This window comes from Sander vitreus, chromosome 8, assembly GCF_031162955.1.
Source record: "Sander vitreus isolate 19-12246 chromosome 8, sanVit1, whole genome shotgun sequence".
In the NCBI taxonomy this organism is placed as follows: domain Eukaryota; kingdom Metazoa; phylum Chordata; class Actinopteri; order Perciformes; family Percidae; genus Sander; species Sander vitreus.
The window spans coordinates 3082688-3094771 of record NC_135862.1 but is presented as its reverse complement, the minus strand read 5'-3'; the positions used below and the strand labels follow the sequence as shown (position 1 = coordinate 3094771).

Sequence of the window (12084 nt, the reverse complement as noted above, 5' to 3'; positions counted from 1 at the left end):
ACGGAAATATCTAAAGAAATTATTTGAAGTCAAGAAAACACGAAAAGGAAACTTACTTGAACTTTGGCTTCTCCTCTGCAGGTTAGAGAATGAAGAGGGGACAAGTACATGTCATGGGGTTAGAAACCAGGCAGATTATTTTCTCAGGCATTACATGGATTAAACTACATGGTCTTGGCTCTATATATATTAGATTAAGATTAAAAAAAAATGTAAATTGTAGCCTCAGTGTTTTAAGTTTGGGTTAGAAGTTGAACAGCAAGGTAAGAACAAACAATGTCAAAAAAAAAAACCAGAACCAAACAGTTTTGAGAACATCAGAGAGCCATCTTGCTGTGAGTGACACACTGTGTTATTGTATTATTACAAAAAAAAATCTTATAAAGCCTAAAAAAAACTCGCTTAAAGTTGTGACTTTTGAACCGTACCAAAAATGTGTGTCATGTTTTGTTTTTTTGGCTTGACCCCAAAATCATTTTTACACAAGCAAGACATAATCATTTCCCCTCATTTCTCCGTAGTCTTTGCACCCAGATTCGGGCGGCTCCATGCCATGCAGATGACGAGTGGCATAGCATAGAACGGTCGGGTCGCTGCGCAGTAAAGCACGTGTTAGCATCTCATATTCTTTCACCCTTTTTCTCCACTAGCAGTTTACATTTTTCCCTCTCTCTCTTTTACAATTGTGTGCTTTTGTTGCTGTTTGAATTTCAATCTCTCAGTGCCAATTGGGCAGCGCTCCTGGATTGGTTTTATTCCAGACATTTTTTTTTATGGACAGCAGGCGTTCCCCGAGTACAGACGTCAGACCTGGACACTGCGTGTCCTTCCAAAACCAGAATGACAGATATCAGATTTGGTCACAAGTTTCTTTTAAAAAAAAATCAACATACCTTCCTCTTCATAGGCCTCTGCATGCAGCAAGCATCCCAATCAAAAAGCAGAATAGACAACACGGTTAGCGAGCGCTCGGAGAGCAGCAGAGCATCAGCTAAACACAAAGCTATGGCAGACATTGAATTCAGGAATTTGTAACCACCATAAAGTCTCAAATAATAGCTGAGTGTTCAAAATGAACGGCTAGCACAAACAAATAATGGCAAGTTGCTTAAAATGTGCATCGTGTGCATTTTTCAAGCCACTAATTCCATCCGTACAACAACAGTCACGTAACAACCACGCATAAAGTCTTGCTTTGTTGAAGCCACGGTATCCACCGTCAAACAGCTAAACCTTTAACATTCATCCCTACAGTAAATTCACATGTCGTTTTGAGAAATATCAAAGTAAAGTTGGTGATTTATAGGTGGACATGTATGATGCAGGATATTTTTTAACTTCATCAACAAGGCAGAGAAGTTACAGCTTGGTTAAGTTTAGGTTTGGCATTGAGTCATACATTTTGTGGGATTAAATCAAACACATGAATGTCATTTTCTAACAACAATAGCGTGTGAATGCAACACTGACTTTCCCACCGGCATGTGAGCATAACATAAGATGGTGTAACAGTGGTGAATTTAGAAAAAGATGTTTATTTTCATACATAAAATAAGCAGCTGGAGATATTACATGTATTTAATTTGATAAATGATGAAAAAGCGAGCATGTACTCCAAATACAAGCACTTAGAGTACATGTGGTACAGTAGTATCAGCTGTGTTAGACTGATTAAAGAGGCCGAAGTAAGTTACGTTAGCCAGGAAGCTAAAGTTTTGACAACTTAGATTTTTATTTTTTCCGGAAGTTGTGAATCTTTAATTCCCAGAATGGGAAAAATATAAACTTTGGGTTTGTAAAAGGATTTTATACTGGAGGATCCAGTAGAATACATCTGCGATATATACTTGTGCTGTATGCCAACGTGTTAGCACAAACAGATTGGACAGATGCACGAAATGTACACATTTTTACTGTCCACTTTAAGTTGCCGATGCCAGTTTAACTCAGAATGAACTCGCTAAGAGCATTAACTAGCCTACGTAATGAATGACGGAAGGAATTAATGCATTTTTACTTTTTTAGCATTTTGAGAAGCTAACGGTACAAACGTTGAAAGCTGACATAGATATGGAGCAGGACTTTGGCTCTTTATAGCAGCCTTAAACATTAGCTTCAGTGCACAAATATCTTCCATATATTAGTCATACGCTAACTGTTAAATGCTTTGGGTATGATACTTTCAACATCTGTTTATATTTAAATAGAAAAAGTCATCACATCCCGACCTGCACCCCTTTGAGTGCGGCTGTGTTTGACTTTGTCCAGAGGTGAAAGGAAGGCAACGTTAGCGTTAGCATTAGCAGACATGGAGAGCATGTGTGCGGACCAGGATAGAGAGGCAAAGTCAAAAAAAATTATTGTTTTGATCCCGTTTGAATTGAGCCATGGATTACTACACAAATTATGTTTGTCAATTTAGAAGATAAGTTTGCAAGTGAAGAAAGGCTCAGTTTGTCGTAAAACTGTTGAAGTATATAAGAATACACTATACGTCACTGTAATTGACGTCTCTCTGAAGCGACGATGACTGTGTGTTTAGTGCCGGGATGTAACGTTACTCACACGACAGCAGAGGATCTTGCTAGTTCTCTGTCTTCCTGGCTGATAACACTTAGCTCGATAAAACACATCAGGTAAGATAACGTTACATGTTTTGTGGAACAGAGCTAAGCTAGCTAGCTAGCAAAGCAAAGTGACGTATTTGCGCGAGACAAGAGATGTAGTTCACTGAGCGGTTTCACTCAAAACTTAGCGGTACTACTACTACGACAAACTGAGGCTTTCTTCAGTTGCAAAATAATCTTTTAAAAGACGAGCATTGTATATGTAATGTATGCCTGTTGTGAATAATGTTACATTCCACATTCTGTTCTGTTAAAAGTCTGAAGAAAGTCGTTCCCATCCGTTTTGTTTGTATCCTAAATTGCAACACCGTTTTCCTATCTGTGTGAACAAACCTTGGGACAATCCTTCTGCTCATCCTGACTCTCTTATCTTACTACGCGTCATCTAAATGAATGAAGCGATTGTTAGAAAATATGTTTATCCTTGCTTATGTGTCTCATTAAACCTTTAGAACATTGTGAACTGAGCCCTTGCTTTGTGTTGCTTTGTTCTCCGAGATCTCGCCACTGCTTTCTTGGGCGTAGCACAAAATTCTGGGCCCTGTAGAAAGGCATTTTCTATGGGCCCCGCATCTGCAGCTATTCATTCTAGCATCTTTTTGGGCCCTCCTCACATGAGGGCCCTGGGTACTCAGTCCCCTTTTTCCCCCCAGTCCGACGCCCCTGCTGAGCAGTTTCATGCAAAAGTAAGTAGTACTTTGATGAACTGAGACTTTCTTCAGTTGTAAAATGATCTTATAAACTGGTCAAAATCACATGTGTAATTCATGGCTCAATTCAAATGGGATAAAATAAAGAACGAGTCTCTCCCTGTTCACTACCGTACATAGGATTTTCCGAATTAAGGTCCCATAGGGTCCAAAGGAAGGGGAGGGACTTCGCCTCTCTATGAACGTTAGTGGGGTCTGTCTGGCTGGCTGCAGCCGTTGGAGCGCACCTGTCGCCTGGGAAAGGATGATAGAATAGCCCCTTCCCCCCTCCATAGCACATACCTTCAGGCTCAGGCTCTGGCTCTGGTTCTGGTTCTGGCTCTACCACTGGTTCTGGTTCTGGCTCTGGCTCTGGTTCTGGCTCAGGGGCCGCCTCTGGCTCAGGGGCCGCCTCAGGGGCCACCTCTACTTCCTCTACTACCTCCTCTTCTACAGCTACACAACATGCAACGAGTCACCAGGGGAGAGGAAGGGCGGTGAGAGGGTTAATGGAAGCAGGAGAAAGGGAGGGGAAATGGAGGAAAGAGGTTGTCGGGAGGGAGTGAGTAGATGAGAAGAAGGGAGGGGAGATGCAAGATATCAGGAGGTTCATTCATTGCGGCGCAGTTTGGGGGAACTGCCACCGGATGGCGCTAAAGCACGTGAGACAGCAAGCAATTACAGGAGGGAAAAGGTCAGTCATTGATGGATGAAATGTGAAATATTCCTGAAGATATTTGCGCTGAAACTCGCTGTGGTCGAAGACAAAAAAAGAGACAAATTCTATCCTGACGCAGTCGTCCTTTCTTGTGTCTTTTCATTTAAATCTCGAGAGGCGTTAGTGTTAACCAGCATGCCACAAAAAAAAAGATCATGAGAAAGTACAATACACACGTTTGAATAAATTAAGGAAAATGGCTGACAAATTAGTATGAATGGCATTAGATTTATCATCTGCAGGCTACGTCTTACCATCGTATTCTTCACGTCCGTCCGAGAAAGAAAGGAGCAGAAGAACATTTAAAAAAAAGATCCCATTTGTACCCAGTTTTGACACAATATGAATCCAAAATGTGGGTACACTGGGGATCCATGCTAAGCAAACACAACACAGTCCTCCTGGGCTGATCGGCGCTCACAGACGAGACAGAAAAGTGACTTCAAACTAAAATCTGAAAGCCTGCTCAGTTTAGGAGGACTGTACAATTGCAGATGGTCATGCAGAGCAGAACATGTTGCCAACAGGTCAGTGCAGTTTATCAGATTTAATCGTTTAGATTTTAATCTCATACAACATATTTGACACTGTCCTGATGCCAGCATTGGTGCCTGCAACAGCGGGACGATAATATGTGAGCAGATCTTCAAAGAGCATCAAAGAGAGCGTTTTATTGCACAACTTGAATCTGGAGGAGTCAAGCCAAACCTGTAAACATACGGATTTCTTTTTTGTTTCCAGTGCAAATAACTCTACAGGGGATGGAAATCCAGTTAGGCAAGATTCAGAGATAATACTGGGATTTAGCATGGAACTCCCGACTGTACCTGGACCTATCGTTTGGGGGGGGGATTGAGGGGGAAAATAGAGCTACTTACCCTCGACATGATCGCTGCAAGACAGAAGGCAAAGAAACTCAGATTTAGACTTCAATCTAATCATCAAAATATTACCGTGTAAACCCATGCTTGAGTATGGATACAGAGAGTAGTTTGAGGGCTGCTGATTAAGGAAGATATCATAATTATATGACAGTTATTAGTTAGTTGATATACAGTTATTTTGGTCAATTATGAAATCACGTTTATTTAACACAAATACTCATTGACTTATGGAAAGATGTTACATTTATTGAGCTTAAAAAACAAACAAATCAACACTGAAAACACCTTGAACTGTTTTCACAGTATTCCGATTCGATAGTATCAAGTATCGTGATATTTTTAAACTTCTTTAACAAAAACAAAAGTCCAATAAAACACTTCCAGAGACAATATATCATGAGACATTTCATTCAGAACAAGAGACAAAATAAGACTCTACCTGCAAAATGTAATGTGCAAAATAATTGTTCACATAACGTCGTCTTTGTGATCCGAGCAGTGCGCGACGCCAGGGGTGGCGCAGCGCATAGTTTGGCGCCACCGCAGACAGGAAATCAATGGAACGGCCGGCGCAAAGCGGTTTTGCCGCCAATCAGGCGCTTTATGAGCCAAAATCGCAAAAGCCCTAACTCAAGGTCTGCAAACTGCAAAAAGATGCTGCTGAATTGAACTCTCTCTGACGAACAAAAAAGCCAGTAAGCGGACCTTGAGTTGGGATTATTTTGTCTGACTCCTCAACAGACGGCTGAAATTTGTGAATGAAAATGTGAATGGGACTTACACTTCATCGGCGTCAGACATGGTGACAGTGGACTTTACAACCTGGAGGAAAAGAAAAAAAAAGAGAGAAGAGAGGAGAGGAGAGGAAGTTAAAGTCTGTCTGCGAGGAGCGACTGAGCAGCCTGCTGTGTTTGTATTTATAGCTCAGGGTTAAGTTGCAAACGTCTTAAATATCTGCTGCTGACCCCACCCTGACCAAACCGCACCCTGCTGCCCTGCACATATTTCACCCCCACCTTAAAAAAAATGTGATTCATTGCGAAAACACGTTGCTGCTCATTATTTGAAATGTTTTACGAGGACGTTGCATTCGAAAGCTTAAAAAAAATGTGTCAGATCCGAATGGGGTTTATAATTAGTGTAATGTAACTGAAATTAAAAAAAGTATTTGGGCTGACATTCGAACCTCGCTTCTGAATCTGCTTCTCTGATGATAAGTGAGAAGGGAGCCAAACTTAAATGTATGACAACGGCCCCGTTTCTGAGACACGAACGTTTAAAAAAGACTCCTCTCGGGCGGGAGGGGTGAGTGTCGACCTCCTGCCCTTTCCCATCACTCGAAAGACTTTTTTATCTTTAGAAACACACAGATCAGCTTCTGGCAGATTCTGTCACATCTATAATCATTCTCAGCTCGTGCTGCGTTTAACAATTTTTTTTATTGTTGATTAATCTGTTGATTATTTTCTTGATTAATCAATTAGCTGTTTGGTCTCTAAAATGTCAGAAAATGGTGAAAAATGTGGATCAGTGTTTCCCAAAAAGCCCAAGATGACGTCCTCAAATGTCTTGTTTAGTCCACAACTCAAAGATATTCACATTTAACAACCTGTCTTCAGAGCATTTTCACTACTTTTTATACCCACTTAATGTATTATCGGATAGTTTTATCCGTAACTATCATATTTTATAAACTGATCATGTGTTTCATCAGTAAAACTCTTTATCGGAAAAGTAACTAAAGCTGTCAGACAGAAGTAGTGGAGTACAAGAGTACAACATTTCCCCCGATGAGGAAGTATAAAGAAGCAAACAAAATGTAAATACTCAAGTAAAAGTACCTCCAAAATGTGTCATTTAAGAAGCTGGAAATCAGAGAATTCTTACTTTTGTTTTTAAATAAAGTATGACTCAAACCGGTTAATCGATTGTCGAAATAATTGAAAGTGATTCATGTAATAATTGACAACTAGTAGCTCTATTCAGTTCAGATGTAAAAGTCCAACACTTCTGCAAAGAAGAACACATCATGACCCGAATGCGTTCATAATTTAATCTATCAGGGATTAGATGTCGGATTAGTTTTGCCCGTTTGTCTCATTAGCGTGCGGCCACCATAAATGCATCCCGACACCACAACTATTTCCATCTGACAGCTGCGCAGGCCCAGGATCTGGTTTCAGGGGACCCAATGCTGAAGATTGGGTTCCTTCCTCTGGAACACTAATTCCACCCTCATCTCCTTATCTGGCCGTCTGGCTCTCACATGGTTCCTTCAATCATCTCCCCGAGGCTCCCTGCTGACGGCGAACACTTTGCTCAGGAATTAAAATAAACCCTGAAAGGCAGCCGGGAAGGTTAAAGGGCTAATGCTAAAGGCTTCCTTCTATGTGCTCTTTTTAATCTTGTAAAATCCAAACTTAAATTTGTGTTTACACCGTGATGTTATATTGGTACACAGGAAAGCAAAAAAAAACTTCTTGGCTCCTGTTCAACATGTTAAAGTGTTTATCCTCGAGCTATGTGCTCTTTAATGTACACACACGCCACGCCCAATTTACAGCTTCACTAATGGACGTACATATATTAAAAATTTAAGACAAGAAAACCTGCAATCCCCCAAACAAAGTTACAGCAATGTCCCCGACACCGTTAGCCTCCGCTGTACTCATGATGTTGCATAACTCATCTTCTGTCTTCCTGAAGCGGAAAGCTGCTTTCAAAAGGCTCTAAGCCATCTGTAAATCCTTCAGGTATGATATGGACCTCCGCTGGGACACTGGACTCGGACCAAAAAAAACCGGCACAGAAACAACAACAAAGTCCTTTAGGGTAACAGCGGACATCCTGCAACAACGTCAGAACCTTTTAAACCCCCAAGGAATGAATATTTTTACACATCACCTGAAATTTTCGCCTATTACAAACTCCCAAAACAAAAAGTCCAATTTATCATTTTGGATATACAAAGATACCGCAAGGTGTCTTGATTATAAACTCCGAAAACAAAGACCCACATTTCTTAATTTGGAGATACGGCGATGTCACAAGGTGTCCAAAACCCCCGCTGCCTATCAGCATCTCAGGCGCACAGCTGCAATCAAACATCAAACCCCAACACGGAAACTAGATTTCAACACAAAAAGCATGGCTCGCCTGGCGTCAAAGGGAGGCCTGTCCCTGTCTCTGTCGCACCCCTGACCCTGGCAGCAGCCTCTACTAATCGTGGCAGTGATATCAACACGCGGACTCAGCTGTCCTCAGTTTGGGTGATGTTATTTGTGGGGGGGGGGAGTACATTGCACTTGAGCTTCCTCTCTTAACACTCACACACTCCCTTCCCCTCTGTCTTACCTCAAAGAAAAGCTGAAAGAAGCGAGCTCCCCGCTGGCCGAGACTGGCTGTAAGGTTCTGCAAACTTACCGCGCTGATTATGTCCTTCTGTTATAGTGACACACGATCCGCTCGGCCTCGCCATTGGCCGAGGGAGTCGGCCTGGAGGCGAGGCCGGGTGCCTGCGCAGGGGCAGGGTCCGTGACACGGGTCCCCCTCCTCCCACCGCTGGCACTCAATAAGGAGATGGAAGGGGTCGAATGCTAAAGGTGGGAGGCTCAAGTTTGGAGAAAGGGGGCAGCCAAGACGGCCCCCAAGGGTTTCTATTCTGGGGCAGCTGCATTAGGCAAGCAAATTTCATCTGAGACCGAGAGGAGGACTTCAGGGAAGCGAGGCAGGTGGTGATCCTGAAGCTCTTAAAGAAGTCTGGGACACAAAAACATAAACGTTCAGTCAAAGAAGGACCTGAATAATGCATGTATCCAAGCTCGGGCTGCACAATATATATAGATATTTTTTAAAGTAATCGCGATAACAACCGGCGCGGTAAACACATCGCGGAAGAATGTACCTTAAAATGTAACTGTCATTCTCTTTTTAGCGGTGCCTTTTCATATTCAATTTGTTCAATAAAAGAAAGTTGGAAATAATTTCCTTTCATTTGTTTTTGTATTTTAATACTCTGAGGTCTGAGGGCAAATCTGTGTTTGGTAGATTATTTCTCTGTGGTAACAATGCTTTTTGGCAATAAATCTTACACCGTTGGAAAGCCTTTAGTTCCCTTACAAATGGTGCCCCGTTTGTAAGGAACATTTGGGGGTTGCGCCCATGAAAAATTTGCCAAATCTTCTCCGCCAATGCCTGACACCAAACGAGTCAATCCCACAAATGCATGTTCCTTACAAAGAGAAATAATCTACCAAACACAAATGTCCTTACTTTTTGTGCTAAGTTTAGATATGTTCTTGAAATTCTCCTTTTAAGGGGTTTTGCATATAACTGATCCCCATGTGTTTCATATCAACATGTTCAGAACAATGTCAGTTTTCTCAATAGTTTGTCACGTGCGCACATAAAACGTTTGCAGAAATGACTACAGTAGTTGTACTATATTTTAATCTAGGTCTTCATCGTCCTTTCTAACCGGAGTTCTTTGCTGCAGTGCTGCTGACCGCGGCACTGGCACTGTTCATAACAACAAAATGGGTTTCAAAGCGCACATTGTCGGCGCACATGAAAACAAATCTGAAGTTTAGTTTCATGTGGTCACGTGAGCACATGAAAGTTTCGTGTGAGCACAGATTTCTTTTTGCTAATGTCCCCTTAGGGGCGCCGTAGTTTCTGTGTAGTGACGCCAAGATCCAGATCCAGATCAATGTATAAACAGATCATTTCTCAAATCTCTTGTGAAAACATACCCACACTCAATTGTTTTGGTGTTTGAAATGAGTTTACAAAGGGCTCGGGTTCACAAAAGTAGCGTAATATATGAATAAAATAGTGAATAAATGTGTTGTCAAACATCGCTTGGACTCGCAGGTGCCTCTTCTGTCCTCAGAGGGTTAACAGAATACCGAAAAGGAGCAGAACTAAGAACACTTGTATACATTTTAGTTTATCGCAATTAATATTGTTAACGCGATATTCAGCGTTATCGCATATGTTCCATATATTGTGCAGCCCTAATCCAAACTACAAATCTGTCCTGTTGAACCCTCTTCTGCATGTCTTCTTTGACTAACTGGGTTGCAAGAATCAACCTAGAAGGTTAAAAGTAGTTTCAACCGCAATAGTAACTGGATATAGAGTACGTCCAGTGGTGTAGTCTACGTGATACGCAGGTATACGCAGTATACCCACTACGAAAGCTCCAGGATTTCCATATAACCACTTAAAAATGCGCAATGATACTCAACAACATAGTTTTGTGACAGAACTTTCACTTCAGATATTTGTATTCACCGAAACGGGGTCGAGTAATGTAACAGTAAACTTAACTAACACTGCAGAACTGAGCCCAGTGTGTAGTGTATATGTCGCGACCGAGCCCAAATGCTCCGCCTACACTAACGCCAGTATCCTCCCTTCATCACACATTTAAGACAAAAGTCGCTTTTCCATTACGTGGTACCTGCTCGACTCGCCTCGACTCTACTCTACTCGCCTTTTTTGGTTTTCCATTACGAAATAAAGTCCCTGGTACCTGCTAACAGGTACTTTCTTTAGTACCGCCTCAGTCGAGGTTCCCAGCGAGCTGAGGCGAGCCGAAAAGGTGACGTGAAAACGACAGACGGGGGTGTCCTGAACAAACCTGCTATTTTTAACTAGTTTAGCCAGCTGTTTTTTTTTTTTTTTGCTGCCTCCAGCTTCATTAGAAACTAAATGTGTCTTCTGACAACAACACACCTTCCACGTTCTGTGTGTCGCGTTAGGTCACGGCAGTTTCCTGCGGCGCCGCTCGTCTTACAGTTCTGCGGAGGCTCCAGGCAGAGCTTTCGCCGTAGCCACGTACACACACACATGGCCGCCTCGACGCACGCACCAGCAGTATAAACATCAGGCCACTTACATAGTATACGGCGAAAGCTCTGCGTGGAGCCTCCACAGAACTGGAAAACAAGCTCAAGTGGCCTGATGTTTATACTTGTGTGCTGGTGTTTGCGTCGAGGGTCGTTGCTTTGGGGTCTACTTTTGTGATCCAGGCTCAAGTCCCTGATGTGGAAAGCCCCATTACTGCTTTATATTCCATTTTGGCTATATTTTGAATGTCATCTGTGTTTTCCTTCAAATAGGATAAATAAAGGTACTCCCACCATAAATTGATGCATAAAAGTGTATCAGAATGCAGGAAATGAAATCTTTGATGCTTAAAATAACCCTGGAGGAGGACATCCAGACGCCACACTTTGATATGTATCTTTTAGTTATGTAATATGAAGTAATTAATCCGTTAAAATGCCCCATTGAAGATTTAGTGTTAAGCCTTTTTTATAAGTTAAGTTGTATTAGATTCAACTACATTTGATTATCTTTTCAGAAACCATCTACCTATGTCAGAGAGGATCAGTTTGATCTGTTACTAATGTCTTTCAGTTTGGCTTTAAGTCTAAACAAGCCGCAGCATGAATCATTCAGCAAACGCCTCGGCTTGATTTAACAGCTGGGGGGCTGTATTACGGGTGTCAGTGTCAGCCATCTGAGGGACCCTGAATGATCCTCTGATTTCCTCCAGGGGGCACTAAAATGACAGAATAGCAAACAGACAGTATGGTCAGCCAAGTCACGTGGGAGTGTCTAATGTGTTCATGTCACAGAAACACACACAGACAGTTAAAAGACCTGCTGTTTGAGAGAGAGAGAGAGAGAGAGAGAGAGAGAGAGAGAGAGAGAGAGAGAGAGAGAGAGAGAGATACTTTATTGATCCCCAATGGGAAATTCAAGGTCCCAGTAGCTTAAAGACATCGCACACAACATACATCATAAACAGGATGATACAGTGGGGCTCGAAAGTTTGGGCACCCCAGGTAAAAATTTGTATTAATGTGCATAAAGAAGCCAAGAAAAGATGGAAAAATCTCCAAAAGGCATCAAATGACAGATTAGACATTCTTATAATATGTCAAAAAAAGTTAGATTTTATTTCCATCATTTACACTTTCAAAATAACAGAAAACAAAAAATGGCGTCTGCAAAAGTTTGGGCACCCTGCAGAGTTAATACCCTTTTGGCAAGTATCACAGCTTGGAAATGCTTTTTGTAGCCAGCCAAGAGTCTTTCAGTTCTTGTTGGAGGTATCTTCGCCCATTCTTCCTTACAAAGGTCTTCCAGTTCTT

General features: G+C 41.9%; 1 protein-coding gene across 1 annotated transcript in view; it reads right to left on the bottom strand.

Annotated features, from left to right (window-relative positions):
* tnnt3a (troponin T type 3a (skeletal, fast)) overlaps positions 1-9444 on the bottom strand; it is a 22497-nt gene extending 13053 nt beyond the window's left edge. Inside the window, exons 1-8 of the mRNA XM_078256207.1 lie at positions 9396-9444; positions 8620-8677; positions 8377-8485; positions 5700-5740; positions 4913-4926; positions 3620-3772; positions 894-911; positions 57-75 (exon numbers count right to left, since the gene is read on the bottom strand). Coding sequence (XP_078112333.1) covers positions 57-75; positions 894-911; positions 3620-3772; positions 4913-4926; positions 5700-5740; positions 8377-8485; positions 8620-8677; positions 9396-9444 — 461 coding nt within the window. The remainder of the gene's footprint in view (positions 1-56; positions 76-893; positions 912-3619; positions 3773-4912; positions 4927-5699; positions 5741-8376; positions 8486-8619; positions 8678-9395) is intronic.
* Positions 9445-12084: the final 2640 nt, after the last annotated feature.